We start from the raw sequence: 18,386 nt of genomic DNA, 5'->3' as shown, positions 1-18,386 counted from the left end.
ATACAGTTTGTAATGGGCACAAAATATTGGAATAAAGATAAGTAAGGATATCCTGAAACACAGTACACACAGGCATACATGCTCACATATACAAATTATTTTTCAGTTTAGTTCCTTATATCTTCCTCTCCTGACTCCCCAGCAACACATGGATTACAGGGCTCTAGTGGATCCAGCTATAGAATTCTGTGCTCTTCAGAAAATATATGGCTAGCAAGACAGCATTCCTGTTTTCTCCTACATGGTCTATGCATCCATGAACAGTGACAACTTTAGAAGAAAACAAGGGTCAGATACTGTTCCCAGACAGGGTTTAGGCGTGGAGTGGGTCTGCTTTGGGCCAGCCAGTAGTATGTGGGTTCTTGACTCCGTGCAGGAAAGATTTCACAATATGAGTCCAGGTGATTTTGAGAATATGTTTATTAAAGCTGGGAAAGTGCAGCAAAGGAAGGGCTTTGGTAGAAGAAGCAACAGGAGAGAGCCTAGGCAGGACTGCTTTGGCTCACTGAGAAATAGAAGTCACAGTAAAATAGGTGAGCCAAGGTGGGCCTGCCATTAGCTCACTGTAAAGTCAGAGAAAAGGGGGCCTTGGAGACAGGTTCAGGGGGTTAGCCTGGGATGAGCAGCCATTGCCCATTGCCCTCCTGGTTGCAAGTCTTGCGGGGACCCTTAGAGTTTAGGGGAAAGACAGCAGAGATAAAGGCATGGCTGTGCACTAGGGAGAGTGCACAGTAGGTCCTTTGTCGTGAGGCTTTTTATCTTTGGCAGGTGTGACTCCTTGGGGAGGCCTCAGGGGAAGGTCTTAACAGAATATTCATGAGCTTTCCACGTGTGTCCTTGAATATGTTGACTTGTCAGGGTTATTTTCTGGTTGCTTTTATTGTTAAAGAACGTCATGGAAGAGGGACTGAGGCTGGTCTGTCCTGGGACAGTCTGGAATGTGTAAACAGTTTGCTCCTAAGTGTCCTTGGTTAGGGGAGATAAAACCTTGTGATTCATTAGCTGGCTGTAAATTGCTCAAATTGTTTGGCCTTGCTTAATTGTCTCAGTTTCCCTTATTCCACTTGTCAAGGAATTTCCCTAGCTTCTTACTATCCCCCCACAATACTAATGATCATAACAACAAATGATACAGGAGACATCCACAGACTTGATTCTAGACCTAACCCTAACTGGTATATGGTGGTTCTCATCACCTCCATACACACCCTCATGCATCCAAGATAGTCCAGTTCAGCCGCATCACAGAGTCTAACATGGTAATCTGCCCAGGAGACCTCACAGCAACAAGTGGCTGGAGGCTGTAAGCATCTGGGCACCACCGTCTTTTGGGGCTGAGTCTCTATGAAGAAGGCCCTTCCATTGTCAGGCTTAGCTGGAAACTCATTCACTTAGAGGGAGAAGATGAGGTGGGACTTGTCAGAACTGGGGGCAGAGGTGGCTGGGAAGCTACTTTCCTCTCACTGAAGCGTCTTATGCGGCATTCAAGTGGATGTCCCCACAGGGAGTTTCTCTTGTTTTTTCTGGAGTGATACTTTTAGTAATACGCTGTTGGGAAGAAAATATGATGTTACAAACATTCTTGTAACTTAACAGTCCTGAAAAAATAATTTTCAACATTAATATTAAAACAGTTTGAATGGCATTTAATAGTAAATTGGAATAGTCTCTTTGACTTTCCTTAAGAAAGGAATTTCCAATTTATTCATTCTCAAGTAGGAATTAAAATTGAATATTCAGGAACTATAAGCATCTGTAAACTAATTTTGAAAGTCATTATATCACTAATGGGAGAAAATGATAAGCCTTCAATAGAACCTCTGCAAGGCTTATAACATGCCTTTGACAACCTGGGAAAGTGCATCTTTTTTTTTTTTCCTGGTAGGAGGAGGTTTCCTGTGGCCACATGGGGCTTGGGGGGAAAGAGTGAGTGCTGGATCCTGGCCTTCTACCAGGTGGTAATCTAAGCAATGGGTCGCTGTTGAATGCTTACTTATGAGGAACCAGTATCAGTGTGTAAGCCACCAGGGAGGGGCTTCTGTCAATGACCCAATCAAGCTGATTTTCCAACCTTGAGACTTGCAGGCTGCAGGTGCCTGGGATACCCTCCAAATTATAGGTGAGCAAGTTGGTGGCTCACTCCACTAACTCCAACCTTGTGTATGGCTAGGGCCCAAACGAGTTAAACAATTTACCTTTCTCTTAGTCATTTTTTTTTTTTACCCATACCAAAATTTCATATGAAGCCTCCCTCCCTCATAGATAAAATGTTACAGACCATCGAGTATGGTATTCATGATGAATTATAGTCCCTTGATGTTCTTGGCAAAAAAAACATGGCATGCTTTATCCCTCTCAGAGATCAAACATGCAGCATGGTAAGGCTTTTGCGAAGTCCCACAATAAAGAAACCTATTTCGCTTGCCTTAATCCAGCATTTGCCAAAACTTTTGAAACTAAATCTTTTCCCCAAGCATAAGGTCTATTGATATCCCATGGAACTACTGCTCCTTAAAATACACTAACATTTGGCAAATGTTAATCCAGTCCAATGAGCACATTTTAAAGATGAAGAAACTCAGGGCTCAGAGAAGGTGCATAACTTGCTATAGCTGATTAGGTCTTGTCCCTCCCAGCCCTCCTTGGCTGGCTATAACATGATACTTACTGATAACCCACCATTCCCTCTCTGGTGACCTATGGCAATTTGCCTTGATCTATTACTAATAGCCCTACAATCAGCCTCACCTTTATTATTAATGAATCTGAGCTCTGTTAATTATATACCTTTGGGTGGCATTTCCTTATGACCAATGGGAGGGATTTGCAAGAAAGATGACAAATATTCGAGGTGCAGTCTGTGACCAAAGGATATTGACATTTATTAACCTGAGTTCCCACCCCTGACCTTGGCGTCTGGGTTTGAGTCAATAGAACCAGTGGATCATCATGACTGCCATAAAGGACAACCTGAAGATATAAATGTAGTGACTCTAGGTAGGTCTGAGCATGTATTTCAAGCAACACCAGAGCCCAAGGCCCTTTGGGAGGAATGCGGTGGTGACAGAACGGGTTTGGATGAAGGAATTTAGTAATTCCTTGCAGAGTTCTGTTCACCTAGAATTCAGTTTTCCTGTTTGTAAAAATAAATGAACTCAGTTCTCAAGAAGAGCTGATGTTTAATTGCCTCATGTTCTCTTGCTTCATGTTTCTTTTAAAATGTTTTAGGAAGATGAGTGTATTGGTCTCTAAGAGCCCAGGGACCATCCCATCTCAGTTCTCAGTTCATTATAGAGTACCATCCCTCCTCGCTTTCCACAAGTACCACTCTTCCCCTTTGAACTATCCCCTGCGAAAGCATCCACCCTCAGACTTTAGGTGACCTAGACTACTAACTTTAGCAACACAGGATGAAAAATGGCAACTCATCTTTCCCTAACCTCTAGCACCAATGTCTACACTTAGCAAACTCTTAAAGGCAAACGGGGGACACAAGAGAAACTGCACCTAGAGTGAAAGGGCCTTGGCCCAGGAATCTGAAGGCCTGGATTCTGAGCCTCCCTGTACTGTGTGTCCTTGGACAAGTCACTGAAATAAGGAAATTTTGAGCAGCATAATTCTCAGCCTCCGTACCTTTGTCTCCTAATAATACCTGCCCACCCACCTCACAAGGTATTTTGATGACAAAATGGGATAATCTACATGAAGATGCCCTGGAAAAAGACACAATCTTATACAAATTGTCATGTTCTGTTATTAAAAATTTTACAGCCCATTATTAATTAAAGAAACAAACCTTGCTATAATGGCAACTGCTTTTTTAAACTCTAGTGCTTAAGCTAAAACTATGATGTTATTGCAACATCCTTATTTAGTGATGGTTTTCAAAATAGCCCTTGTTACATTGCTGTTAGAAAAAATGGCCATGGACATGTCCCACCATGATCTCCACTTAAATCAAAATGTGTGTAGTGCCCCAGACACCACAAATTTGATGTCCACGCTAATGGCAAGCAGGAGGCAAAGTAGTTATCCGGTAAGTTTAGGACGCTACTCACACCCCGCGCTGTGCACTATGGTGCTCTTGAGTTTCCAGCTCGCTCCTTTGCTGTTGTATTTGAGGCTTATGGGGAATGCCTGACAGTGGCAGCCATCAGAGGTCTGCATGTTGTATGTGGGGGACTTCCCTCCTGTGAAGAGAGCATAACATGCGAACCCTTCTCCTCAGTAACCAGTCTGAACACACACACATGCACACGCACGCACACACCTCCATCAGTGTCCCTGGAGTGATGATCAGCCGGTAAGTCATATATGTGGGGATGCAGATGAAAGACGAGGTTCCGATGCAGTAACCCAGGATGATACTCCAGTGAGGATAATTATACTGGAAAAGTCGTAGCTGTGGCGGGCTCATCAAAAAACTGCAAATGACAAACTAAAACAGAAATTCCAAGAAACATTAAAAATAACATCTGTGCAGCCAGAGATAGTTCTGGTACTACGAACACCAAGTGTAAAGCTAAGATACTTTCGGGAAATTCCCCAAATATGATATATCTTAGATTGAACTCTCATATAAAAAATTCACTGATTTCTGTGCCTAATTTTCTGTGAAAATAAAACAGCTAGGTGCTTATCTTGATTCCCCCTAACCCCCACCTCAACCTCCACCGTGGGGATGCCAACGCCTCAGAATGTTATTTAAGGGAATCACAGCTCCCCATTCAGGGCAAAGGGGAAGAGACTGGCATCTGTCAGAAGTGTTTGGGCTCCTCGAATCAGACGGTGGAGCAATAAGCTGGGCAGCCCCTCCACAGCCCCTGCCAGACTTCAGGCTTCCTATTCCTCTTTGCTTTGCTTTCATTTCCTCCTGCACTCCTCGGCTGTGATTGCTTTTGGTCAGATGGAAGGTACCTATGTCCAGGGCTGATAATAAGGTTCTTAAGACCCGAAGAGGACTTGGACTCCTGGGTCTGTGTTCCTCCTCTCCCCAGTCCGTGACTCTCTGCTTTCTGCCTTAAGCCTGGGATTTCAACTAGGCTGGCTGTGCCTTGAGGCTTCTCAACAATGAATGACTGCCTGCCATCGGCCCTCACAATGAAAGAAGTAACGGAGGGAAAACGCAGCTTAATACACTCTTTACTTGAAAATTCTGTGAAAATTTTGACCAAGAAAAACTCCATGTCATGCTTCCAACATTCAGGCTCTGAGTTTTCTTATTTCAGTTTGGTTTTTAGGGAAACCGATGGCATAAATATCAGTTTTTACCTAGTATCCACTATGCTAACATCATTATTGCTCTAGATTTAATTTAATTATTTTATAGTCATAAAGAAGACAATAATGTAAATTATTTGTGTGGTTGCCCGGCCGGTGTGGCTTAGTGGTTGAGCATCAACCTATGAACCAGGAGGTCACGGTTTGATTCCCTGTCAGGGCACATGCCTGGGTTTTGGGCTCGATCCCCAGTAGGGAGCATGCAGGAAGCAGCTAATCCATGATTCTCCTCATTGATGTTTCTGTCTCTCTCCCTTCCTCTCTGAAATATATATATTTTTAAAAATGGACACAATATTACTGGAACCCTTCCCAGGGCCTCAGGATAAACTCTTCCCCGGCCTTGAACAGTTCTTACTTGTCATGTAACTTTGGATCCTTTACTTAACGTCTCTAAGCCTCATTTTCCTTCAATGTAAAACAGGGTATTAGAACTATACTACTTCAAGGAATTATTGTGAGGATTAAAAGAGCAATGGGTGTATAAGTTTTGCACTAAGGCCTGGTCCTTAATGTTCAATAAATGTTCTTTATCATCATTGTGCCGGGAGCCGGTCCATCCTTGCTGTTTCAAGGGACCTGGCATATATGGCATACTGTTCTTAATATGTTTGCTCACCTTCTTGGCACTATGTTTTAACCAAGGTCACCTCTCTGAGAAAGGTTGTTTCCCCAGGTAGGGATTTTCCCCTGAAGTTAGGGAGGGAATAAAAGCCCTTAACTAAGTGCCAGGCGGGTAATTAATCACTTTAACTACGAACAATCATGCTTAAGCTACATAATCTTTACTCCCTGGAATGGAGATAAGAAACGCCCTAACCTTTGGAATAGTGATAGGATTGGAATCAACTGGTATAAATACAGATGTAACAAGACAACAGGACACAGAACCTAGACACAGAACCTACACAGAAACCTAGACACAGAACCTACACAGAACCTAGAGACAGAACCTAGTGAGAGAACATGGCTGAAGAACCTAGAGACAGAACCTGGCTACAGAACCTGGATAGAACATGGCAAGAGAACCTGATTAGAACCTGGTGACTGAACCTGGCTGGAGAACCTAGTGAGGGAACATGGCTACAGAACCTGGCTGGAGAACCTGGAGAACCTGGCTGGAGAACCTAGCAAGAGAACATGGACACAGAACCTGGCTGGAGGTCCTAACCAGAACTTGGCTGGAGATCCTGACCAGAACTTGGCTAGAGATCCTGGCTAGGCTGCTGATCAACTGAACACTGTCTCCGTGTCATTCCTTCTTCGCCGACTCCGTCCACACCTTTGGGGACCCCTGGACCTGCTGGGGTTGGACCCCAGCATCATTGCTGAACAGGGGAGTGAAGCGATAAGGTGACTGAGACCCAGATGACTCTGTGTCAGAAGAATGGCTAACCATGGGGGTCACAGCGACTGGGAGGGGACACAGGAGGGGCTTATGAAGTGTTGGCCCTGTTTCTGTTTCTTGGTATGGTCTTGGCTACAAAAGTGTGCTCAATTTATAAAATTTCATTGAGATGTACACTTAGGATTTGTACCCTTTTCTGTATATATGTTACACTTCAGTAAAATTTATTTTTTATGTGTTTACATGGACCTTTCTCCAGGGCCAGAAGGAAGAGGAAAATGACAACTCACCAGAAGAAACAGAGGGCTGATAGCCACCCAGCAGATCCTCCAAAACCACCCAGGGCTGAAGCCCAGCATTTCCTTCACATCGCTGCAGAACTGAGTGATGCCTACAGTCATCCGAAAGAGAGAGAGATTGATTGACAGGAAGAGGACATGAACTGTCTCATTCCTTGATTCTCAGAGAAGAAGCAGCTCTGAAATTTCTCATAGGAGGGGCTCAGGGCACCAATCTGGTCTGAAAGTGGGACAGGGGGACTTGTCACAGAACTTCATTTCATAGCAAGCAACACAGAGTGGGAGAGTAGGTGGACATTCGGGGAGAAACCGAAAGCCTCCTCTTGGTGCCCACACTGCCTTTCTAAGATCTCAGCATATATTTTATTTTATTGTTACTGTACAAAAGAAAGTTAAATTTTGCCTAGGAATGATGAGCCTGCTCAACAGAGACTGACTTGGACCATGTTAACCATGTAGTGGAAACTTCTAAGAGAAAATTTTAACCACACTATGGTCCATTCACGTGCCAGGTCACAATCAAGATTCCTCTATAAAGGAAATGGCATGGAAGTAGAAGTGAGACTCTGACTGGTGAGAAATTGAGAAGGGAAGTAGCTCTGTGTTTACTTCCCTGAGAGCACCCAGCAATAGCTCGGGCAGGTCTACAGTGATGCACACACTTTGTTGTCTGAAATGCTGAGGAGATGGGGAGGACTTCTTTTTAAAAAACTGAACTCACATGCAACTCAAAATATGGGGACCCCTTCCTCATATTATGCAGAATGACGAACAGGCTAATGCTGATTTACTATCATAGAAACTAGGAAAATGAATACATTTCAGAATGAAGTAATCACTTCTTGATTTTAAAGATAAAGACAGGCATCTCTGAACCTGCTGTCTTTTATTCACTTCAATTGCCAGTGCCCTCCCCATCCCACCCAGAGGCTCTTGGGACTCCTGCCAATGGGCCTGTGTCAGCACACTATCTCTGTTCCTGTTGGTTTCATCCTTATCAGATTCCATCCCAGGACCAGAAGAGTTGTGTGGGGTTTTTTGTTTAGTTTTTTTTAGGGCAGATAATCCAAACAGGAACATTCTTGCCTCTTCCCTAGAAACTAAGCTCTTAAACTCTGCCTCTTAAACAGGGCTTGGAGGGAGCTCTTACTTGCGAAATTTAAATTGAGGGCCACTCTGTACAATAGTCCACTCTGCAAATGCATTCACTGTGCGCTAGTTCCTCGTGTTGTGTCCAGCTCTTAGAGCCAGCCAGGATCTTAAGCATCCGCTGTGGCTGAACTATTAGGAAACCGCTTTAGCCTGTCTCCACTGGGTAGACATTTAAACTCAGAAAGAAAAAATGTCCTCCCAAGGGTATGAGCAACCTGCTGTAGAGAGTGCTGAGGAGATGGTGACCTGTTTTGGAAGAAGGTGCTCAGCCGAGCTTATCTTACAGGGAGGTGGCATCTTGCACACTGCCCTGCCCTTTAGTGAAATCAGACCTTTTCTATTCTGGGGACTTCGGGCCGATGTAGAAAGGACAGTGGCTGGTGGAAGGAAGCATCTTACCGTAGAACCAAAACACGGCAATGGCTTCTAACAGGGCAACGGTGAGCACCGCGGGCCCCGTGGCGTACTCCTCCAGCAGCTTCACCACGTAGGCCCCGCCCTGGAAAAGAGATCGGGACCCTGGTTAGGGCCCCTCTGAGGCATTGCCTCTGCTTTACCATAGGGGCCAAAAGAAGCTTCTTAACTAAGGATAATTCTGGAAAATACCCACCTTGGACCTAATGTAAGTATCTCTCGGACTGGCCTTCTCGGGCTGGGCCAGATTTCGCCCCCTCAGACACCTCTTCTTCCCTAGGGAGCACTCTCTTCTTGTCTCCTCTCCCCACTAAGTTCTAAGGGACTAACTCAAAAGGGTCTTGATCAACTTTCTTCAATTTACCAAACACCTACCATGTACTCGACTTTGGAGAATCCCGGTCCCTAAAGACTGAATCTGGGAGAGTCCACAATACCAGACCCACTGAGACCTTGGCCACACTTCTGCCTTCTGTCCTAACTCACAAACCCCTTGGGTCCTGCTCAGGATGTCACCATCCACCGAAGCTCCACAGACTTTGGAGTCATGGCTTGAAGATGCATATCTGCAAAATCTGCCTTGAGCCAGGACACAAGCCCGGGATCCTGTGGGTTCTATCTAATGCCCGCTGTACAGTATTTGCTTCATCTAGCAACAAACAAACAAACAAACCCTGGGGAGGGTCTCACTTCTTCACCATTATGAATTCTCTGGAGGAGACAAGGTGACATTACAAACATGGGACACCAGCCTCCAGATGTTCCGCATATGAAGACATGAGGGCATGATTGCCATGAAAGCAGCTCTAAGGACTGGAAATAAACCGGAAAAGCAAATCTTAGTTTTTCTCAAGATATCCTGCCAACCCTGAAATCTAATTGGATTGTCTGTAAAATGTGAAGAGCCTCCGGATAACTAGCACAGATTCTACAAACAGGTACCACCAGAACCAGCTTTTTTTTTTTTATCCTTGATGGCAAGCTTTTTATACGCAGTCACAACTTTTTATAAGCCCTTCTTTTAGCCCCAAAGCCAGGGCACCCTGTGGGATGGAAGGAAAGGAACGGCTTCATGTAGTGTTCTGTTGCCTCTGGGGAGGCTGCCTCAAAGCTGAGGGTCGTGGTACTCACAAAGGTCAGGGTGGCCAGGGACCCAAAGAAGCAGGTAATGACCACACCAAGCACAAACAACTCCCGGCGCTTGGACCAGATGTGGGGAAACTCATCCAGCACACCGGTGACCACCGCCTCCAAGCCTGCAAACTGAGACACACACACAGATGGTCACAGGGAGGCTTTGGGACAAATCTGGTACCTTCTAGGACAGCAAACAGGAGGGAGAGATGAAGACTGCCGAGTGACCAGCCAAGCTGGTCATGACCACTTCCCCCTGTTCGTCAGCCCTCCCTGGAAGCATATTTTTCTGTTTACACTCTCACTTAGAACCCATCGAAAAGGACATGAAGGAAAGAAAATATAGCATATGGACAGGACTTTTTATGTGAGGTCTCTTGGGGAGCCTTTAGTTCCACCTGAAAAGCCAGCTCAAAGCCAAGTGCAGAGCATCAAGCTGAATGTTGGGTGGCAGGGCACTGAGACACAGAGGGACCTTGCCTTGGCCATCTGGTCAAGCTGCTGCCATCTGGTCAAGGGACAGTGGACAGTAATAACAGTTTACATATGCTGAGCCCTTGGCCTGTGCTTGTGTACATACACACAGTCACCCCATTAATGACTCTCTAGGATACTGGAGGATGATAAGCACAGTTGATGAGGATTGAACAATGGGCTGGGGGAGCCCCTGGGGTGGGGGGAGGTGGGGAAAGCAGGCCAGGATGGAAGGGAATGGGTACAACTTCTTCCTTCCCCTCCCCTTCCTCCTCCCCTCCTTTCCCCCCTCCTGTTCTGCCTGCCCAGAGCCAGATTTCCCTCCCCATTCACTCACTGTGCTATCCAAGCCCAGTGTGATTAACATCAAGAAGAAGATGATGGCAAAGAATGTGGACGCCGGCATGTTGGCGATGGCTTCTGCGTATGCGATGAAGAGGAGAGTGGGGCCTGAGACAGAGGGGAGAGAGGAGAAGCCCACAGTGTGGTCAAGGCCCCAGTACTGGGTACAAGGGAGCCGCCCCATTCCCACCATGGCCTGGAAAGGGTTGAGCTCCCCGAGGCATTAAATTTCTCTAAAATCTTTGGAAATTTTAAAAGAAACATTTAGAAATCACTCAAAAGTTAGATACTGAAAAGATCCAAGGAGCAGCAAAGCAGTTCATCGGGAGGGATGGACCTAAACAGAACAAAGGTCCTACCCGCATCCTTGGCCACCTCGGACACATCTTCCTTCCTCATCTCAGCCATATATCCAAGCACCGTGAAAATGACAAACCCCGAGAGCAAGCTGGTCATGCAGTTCACCGCACTGGTCACCAGGGCGTCTCTGGAGCAGAAAACCCAAGGGGCTGAGGCGTTTCCAAGTCAGGAGTCTGAGGAGCATCTGCCTCCAGCTGTGGCAAGGGTGAGCAGGCTGCGCAACAGGGACTTCAAGCCTGTGCTGGTGTCCCCTCCCCCACTCCCAGCGCCCGGCCTCCAGGCTGCTGGGATCAGCCTCGGAGCACAAGCTGCCATGGTCGGCACACATGGCAGGGAGGACCGCAGCTTTGGGGTGGGTTTCAAATGCAGTCCTGTTGCGAACCAGCACAGCGTCCACCCCTCGGTATCAAACACGGCTGCTCTGAAGTGGGGTCTGGGCTGGAGTGGGAGCCAGAAGGGGACCTTGGCCTCACATTTGTGAAGTCCTCAGATTTAGACTTTTGACACTACGTGCAAATGAGGTTACAAGGCTGCCACGGTGATATCCTGACACTTTTAACAGAAGAGCTCATCATCGGAATTCTGGCTGGTGTCCTAACGCAAGGCCATATCTCTTGGGTTGTATGTAAATTCATTTAAAAAAACACACACACAAAAAAACAAGTTCTGTAATTATCTTATGAATAGCATAATTTGATTCTGCACCTTGCCATCTGTGATAGAGCATTAAAACAAAGCCCGCTCTAAAGATGATGAGTGATATTTAAATCATAATTGGTGCAATGCTCTCTGTTTTGTCAACATTTCTGAAATAAGATTTGCCACAAAAATTATGGCATTTTGTGTTGCTCAACATAGTTCAATCATTCCTTTGTGTATATATATATATATATAGGATGTCCCAAAAAATGTATACACATACATTGTTAATAGCTCAATTAATGGTTGTTTTTCTTTTCAGATTTAACCTATTGGAATTAATAATTATTCAAAGTATGTATACATTTTTGGGGGATACATCCTATATAAACAAGTTATCACATTATAATTGTGTTGTTAAATACAATAAGTCAAATATAAACATTTAGTGTCTGTTATAATTTTTGTAAACCTGCTTTAGAATTTCTGAATTAATGTTTTTAGTATACAGAGACTCTCACAAAGTGGAAGTGGCCTGGGGCCTCTCTCAACCCCTGAGTGGCCCGGATGAGGCTCTGGCTATGGGGTGAATTGGTCAGGGACCTGTGGCACCCCTGAGGGCCAGAGTGTCAACATGGCCTGAGCCCAGCCAGGATGGAGGCCATCGGTTCCTCCCACTTTTCAGCTTTGCTTGGAGGGCCCGTGATACTCACTGATAACAGTTGTTGTTGAACTTGTTGTAGCTAGCAAAAGCCAGTAGGACCCCAAAGCCAGGACCAAGAGAGAAGAAGATCTGAGAGGCAGCAGCTACCCACACCTGGAACACAGCAGAGGTAAGGAGAGGGCTGAGACCTGGGCCAACACGAGGTGCCAGCAGGGCCAGCACCCTCTTGGCTGTGTACAGACACAAAGAAGCAGCTCTCCAGGCTTGTTCCAGGGATGGCCACATCTCAGATGCAAACAAATGCGATTTCTCTTCTTATCACGTAGGCATAAACCAATCCAGGGCCCTCGACTGTACTTTTCACGCTTGTATTTCTGATTGAAAGCATCATTGCAAACTTGCCATTGAACCCAAATTTTACTTGTTGCTATTATCCTATTTGGAGGACTAGCTTCACTTGGTAAAATGACAGATAGGTGCACACCGTTTTCCTCATCATCTTACCTCTGTCTCCAGGAGTTTCTGCCAGTTTGGTTTCAAGTAGAAGAGAACACCCCTCCAGGCTCCAGGGAGGGTGGCCCCCCTCACTAGCAGGACCACAAGGACGATGTAAGGGAAGGTGGCTGTCACCCACACCACCTGTGAGGAAGGAGACACAGGTTATCCCCACATGGCTGTTTGGTGTCTTTTATTCTTGAAAACCCCTAAGAAAGGAGGTCTCCCTTTCTTTCTTTTCCTTTTTTCCTGTAATTTTAGGAGGCAGGGTGGTGTGGCAGAAAGATCACAGCGTTTGGAATCAGCCAGGGATCTGATCCACCGCTTGCTGGTACTTACTACCCCCAAACGCACTCCCCACCTGTAAGCGGGTGAAGTGTGTAGCAGGAAACGATCAATAGCCAGTGTGTATAAAGCACTGGACATGGTCCACGAGGGGTTTCAATAAGTTATTGCCACTATTATTAATGATGACATTAACAGGGGGCTAAAGAAATTTTTTAGAAATCATTTAATCGTTCTTGGGATTGGCTCATTTCTAGAACTTTCTAACAGATTTGGTGAAGAGAGGTTGAGCATCATGGGATATGTCTGGTATGGAAGGAAATGTCCCTCTGTCTATGGCTGTCTGGGCTACCGAGTTCTGAATTTGAGAGCCTCCCGGCCGCTTGGCAGGCCTGGATCAGCAGTCAGTCTCCTCACCTTGCCAGATGTTTTGACGCCTTTCCAGATGCTAAAGTAGATAACAGTGAAGATCAGCATGATGCAGAGGACAAGCTGCCAGCTGATGCTGCCCAGGTCCTCGAGTCCCGTAGAGCGGTGGATCTGCAGGACGTGGCGCCTGGAGGGAAAGAGGCAGAAGGCCCAGGAGATGGTACGGACAGTGACCTGAGCACACAACTGGCGACACCTGCAGGAGGTGCCAAGAGGAGGAATGGACACGGCGCTGCCAGCCCCAGGTGGTCACTAAGCCTCAGCAAGAGCTGGGATGGGCTCTGCCCATCCTGAAGGAGAGACCAACACATTCAGCGACCAACCCCCTGGGAACATGCTCAGCCGCAAGGCAGTCTTCCGGTCTCTCCTTGCCTGGCTCGGGCCTGACCAAGCAGGAGACGTGACCAGCATGACTGGCTTCAGGGCCATGAGGATTTGTATGTGTGGGTAGAAGGCCCCTTCCCCACCCCAAACGAGCACTCTCTTTGGGCTGCCATTGCCAAAAGCCAGCATTAAAGAATACTCCCTAGTCCCTACTTCCAAAGGGTAGATCCCACTTAGGAAGTGAACACATGGAACTAGACACTCTGTGACTATATTCAAACTATTGAAGTGGCCAGAGGCTTGGCTTCCCTGACACCGGCTGGGAGGGGGCCCAGGAAGAAGGAAGGTTGGAGCAGGGGAGGAATTTTGGAATGAGACAGTAGGGATCGTTCTGGGCATGTCAGAGCTGCCTGGCATGGCACATTGGAAAGGACCAGATGGCACAGACAGCCAGGTTACGGAGCACTCAAGGTAGAGCCCCCAACTCCAGACCCAGCCTGGGCCAAACCCCAGGGGTGTGGCCCGCCCTCAACAAACCACCCCCTCACTTATAGGCACTTACGTGTAAAATTCCTCCGCAGGGGACGTGGAGTGGAGTGTCCAGGTGATGTTGTCCTCTGAGAAGTAGTTGGTGCAGTTGGCAGTGTTCCAGGAGTTCTTGCAGTTGGTCCAGGGCAGCTGGGCGGTGAAGGAGGAGATGAGGTAGTAGAGTGCCCAGGCCATGATGGTGTTGTAGTAGAAGGCGGTATAAAGGGCAATGATGCAGGTGGTGTAACCAATCCCTGGGACAGAGGGTGAGGGAGGCCAAGTGTAAAAGGCAGCCCAACAGTGAAAGACGGAACAGGGCATTGGAGGGCACTGCCATGGGGGAGAGGGGGGCTGCCTCTCCGGGAGGCAGTGGAAAAGTGGCGATGTGGTAAAATGACTTACATGGATTTGCAAGGTCACATGCTTCAGAAATTGTGTGTGTGTGCTCTTAATGCTTTTAAATTTTTTTATTCAGTTTACCTTGGATGGTCACTTATTCTGTCTCCCTTTAATAGTCTCCTACCACTTGAGGAGTCAAAACTTAATTATTGTGCTCAAGTTATCTCCCAGGGTTACCGAAGGCCTGACTCCAGAAGGCCCCCAGCTCCCGCCCAGTGATGGAAATCACCACTTCTTGGAAAACCCACCCACTCAAGCCTTTGGTTACCTTTGAAAATCGGGCAGATTTTCCTCCATACTGAAATGCACCCGTTTCGGTGGTACTGGCCCAGCGCAAGCTCCATGTAGAAGAGTGGGATCCCCCCAAAAATGGCCATGATGGTGTAGGGGATAAGGAACGCCCCTGAGGCAGATGAAAGACAATTTTACTCCCTGCCCTCATCTGTCCCAGGAAGGCCCAACTGATCCGCACGCCAGGGTCCACTCCGGGAACCCCAGAGCCACCTGGTGCCCAGCATCATGGACCATGGCCCTTATGCTGAGTGGCCCCACACTGTGCCCCGCTGGTCTTGGTGCTTTACCAGTAGCAGCAGACATAGCTGCACAGCGCAAGTGAGGTTTTGGCGGAGGCAGAGCAAACGAAAAGAAAGCTGGGCTTGGGAGTCAACATAACAGGCACTGGGACCAGTTAGTTCCACTTCTAACTGCCTGGAGGTCCTGGGGCCACATCTCCTCTGTGAGTATTGGCTCCCCTATCAAATAACTGGGTTGAGGAGAGCTGAGGTTCCCAAACCCAGCCAGCCATCATACTCACTGGTGGGCTTAAAAACATACATCTACCCAGACTTCCTGAAGCAGGAGCTCCAGGTATGGGTCTCACAAAAAATATTTAAGCTCCCTAGGATTTCTGATGCAACCAGTCCATGGATCGGTGTTTGGGAACCTTGGATCAGATCTCTGTGACAAACAGCTGCAGTAATCTACGAGTCACTGAATTAGAACTTTGTTCACTATTGATTATCGATAGCAAACTATTTTCTCTAATTCCACTGAGCCAGAACACTCCCTCCTGAGCCACTTGGGCAGATGTGGCCGAACAGGGTAGTTTGTCACAGGCCGAGAAAGGGCGGAGCTGCTGCATGTCTGGCGATGCTGGTCTCTCATGGCCGAGGCAGAATGTGGAAATGCCAAGTTAAGGCTGCTCGCTCACCTGCAGCCTGAGTTTTACCCCAAAGGATGGATGAGCTGTGAGTTCCCCTGACAACTTACCCTCCCATTAAGTGCTTTGAACCTAGAAGCCTGAAGTCAGTGTTGCTCAGAAAGGCCCCACCTAACTTACAATCTGGGGAAATCTGGGTTGAGAATAAGAACCATGTTGTGTTCTCTTGGTGGCATTTGTCCAAAGGGTTTTTGCTCGCCTGACTTCACCATAGGGAATGAGTGTAGCACTGGTGACCCAGCACCTTAAGTAACACTCAGGCTAAAGGTGAGTCCTCCCGAGCTGGAGAAAAGGTTCTGCTCCTCCCAGGCAGGGAGTCAGCTCCCCTCCCCTCAACAGGAACTGCTTTTGCAGCTGCATGGACCATGGCCCTTAAAAGCAGCAAAGACAGGCAGTTCTGTGTTAAGCAATGGACACAAATGAGTTACTCCCCCACCTCTGCCCCCGCCCCCCGCCCCCCGCAACCTCAGTTTAGCTGCCCTCCCAAATCTGTTGCCAGAACTCCTGTCAAAATAAATATCAACTGATTTGACTCCCATCTCTTGTCCTTTTCCTGTTCTGATAGCAAGTCCAATGTCAGTCCCATACCTACTCACTCCCCTCTTTGGGGCTCCCATATCCATGCCTACTATTTTTTTCCCCATGCCTACTATTTTTCATAATCGACAAGTTCACTGCTCTGAAGGTGTTAGGGGTAGAAGGAGGAACAAGAAATAGTCGCTGGCCTCAAAAACCTAACCCTTTTGTTGGAGACATGAGACACATCTGTGCATGGCTTGGGGTTGGTATGAATGTCATGCTTGTCTGGGGTCAGCTCTGGATCATGCCCAGGCTGTGACTTATGACTCTGGACCTAAACTGACACCCTTCTCTGGCCTCACACAGGTCCAAAGGCCCAGGAGGGTCTGGACTCTAGAGCTACCACCCATTTTTTCCTGCCACAGATCTCCCCTCTCTGGACTCCTCTGAGCAGAATCTGCCAGCAGGAGTGAAGTAGCTTAGCACAGTGCAGCTGGTAACCCCCACATCTCACTGGGTGGAAGTGGAGCATGGATAATGCAGGGAGGAGAAGGGAGCACTAATGTTGGTGGATGATGCTGAAGATCTGCTGAGGTCAGGTTTGGGAGGTTCACCCAGCTCCACAGCTCAGAGAGCCTGCGACATGCAGACTTAGTCTGGAGATTTATCTTTTAGATAAGTTTCTATGTCTAAGCAATCATGTTCCCAGACCCATATTGGCTAAGCAAGACAGAAAAGATTGCTCGTGGCCCATGATACTGACCCCCTCCATTCTGGTAGCATATGTAGGGAAAGCGCCAGACGTTGCCCAGGTCCACGGCGTAGCCAATGACCGACAGGAGGAAATCCATCTTCTTGCCCCAGGTCTCCCGTTCCTCTTGGTGAACCTCAGCCACTAGGGCAGTGGTGGCAGCTGGAATGGATTGCTGAATGTCATCTCCTGCACTGGGGCTCAGAACCACTGAGTACCCATTAGAGGTCTGGCCGGACTCCTTCTTATCCCCAGGGGTGGGGACACCCTTCTGTAGAATTCCATTTTCTTGACAGTCTTCTCCATCCTTGCACAGTGATGGCTGCTTCTGAGAATTTAAAGATGTGATCTCCATCCTGCTGGCTAATGGATGATGCTGATGCCCATTTGCCAAGAACCTGAACTGAATTCTTGGCGCACGATCTGTGGGGGAATTCTTGGTGCACGATCTATGTCAATGGGATTGAGAGCTCTGCTGGAAAGGCACACAGAGAAAGGAGAATAGAATTAAGCATTTCACTTGGCTTTGGTATTAACTCATCATACATCTTAAACTAACTGGTTAATGGGATTGCAAGTGCATCTGTTAAATGTGAGACATCCTATTTGCTACGAGAGTCAATAAAATCAACTACACTCTTCAACCTATATGAGATGTCAAACCACAATGAAGTACCCAGGTTGCAGGTTTGATTCCCAGTCAGCATGCATGTGGAGGCAGATGTACGATGTTTCTCTCTCTCCCTTTCCCTTCTTCACTCTCTAATATCAATAAAAAAACATATTTTTTTAAAAAAAGTTTTTTTAAAAAAACAAACAAACAAAAACCCCCCAGAAAATCACCCAGGTCCTTCCCAGGCTCTATTTAAGAACAGAGTATTGACTTTACTTGGGACTGGAATCTCATGCTGGAATTTACCAGTAACGCAGAAGAATGTAAGAAGAGGGCTCGCTTCACCAAAGCTCCCCGGAGTACTCACTTGGTCCTGGATGTTGTGCTGGGAAAAGAATAACAAATAAAGAGGCAGTTTTGGCCTGCAAGCAGATAAGGACAGTCCTTTCATTTCAGCTGGACACTCAAAGGACATTTTATGGGAACTACAGGTGTTTACATGAAGAGGAAAACAGTAAAGGACAGAGGTGAACAGGCCGACCTTTATGAGGCACCCGCAGCTCCTGAGCTTTGGACTTTTTCACTCTCCCTGTCGCTCAGCTCTTAAAAGCCTTTGGGCAGCTTCTAGCTGGCGTCTGGCTGTGTCCGGTCCATCTGTGCTTCTCCTTTCTATGTTCCCTAAGGTCCTACCGGGCCTTCCACAGCACTGCTGCTCACC

General features: G+C 47.1%; 1 protein-coding gene across 1 annotated transcript; it reads right to left on the bottom strand.

Moving 5' to 3' along the window:
* Positions 1–435: 435 nt before the first annotated feature.
* On the bottom strand, positions 436–18,169 carry LOC118669922 (sodium-dependent serotonin transporter-like). The gene is given in 15 exon segments (XM_036336489.1): positions 436–1,548; positions 4,271–4,438; positions 6,919–7,019; positions 8,479–8,578; positions 9,625–9,756; positions 10,439–10,551; positions 10,803–10,930; positions 12,156–12,259; positions 12,611–12,745; positions 13,304–13,442; positions 14,202–14,421; positions 14,835–14,969; positions 17,068–17,503; positions 17,506–17,530; positions 18,036–18,169. Coding segments are annotated over 15 exon segments (2,145 nt in total). The 3' UTR covers positions 436–1,473.
* Positions 18,170–18,386: the final 217 nt, after the last annotated feature.

This window comes from Myotis myotis, unplaced genomic scaffold, assembly GCF_014108235.1.
Source record: "Myotis myotis isolate mMyoMyo1 unplaced genomic scaffold, mMyoMyo1.p scaffold_m19_p_15, whole genome shotgun sequence".
Classification (NCBI taxonomy): domain Eukaryota; kingdom Metazoa; phylum Chordata; class Mammalia; order Chiroptera; family Vespertilionidae; genus Myotis; species Myotis myotis.
The sequence above is the reverse complement of the archived record's forward strand: the minus strand, read 5'-3'. Positions and strand labels throughout refer to the sequence as shown.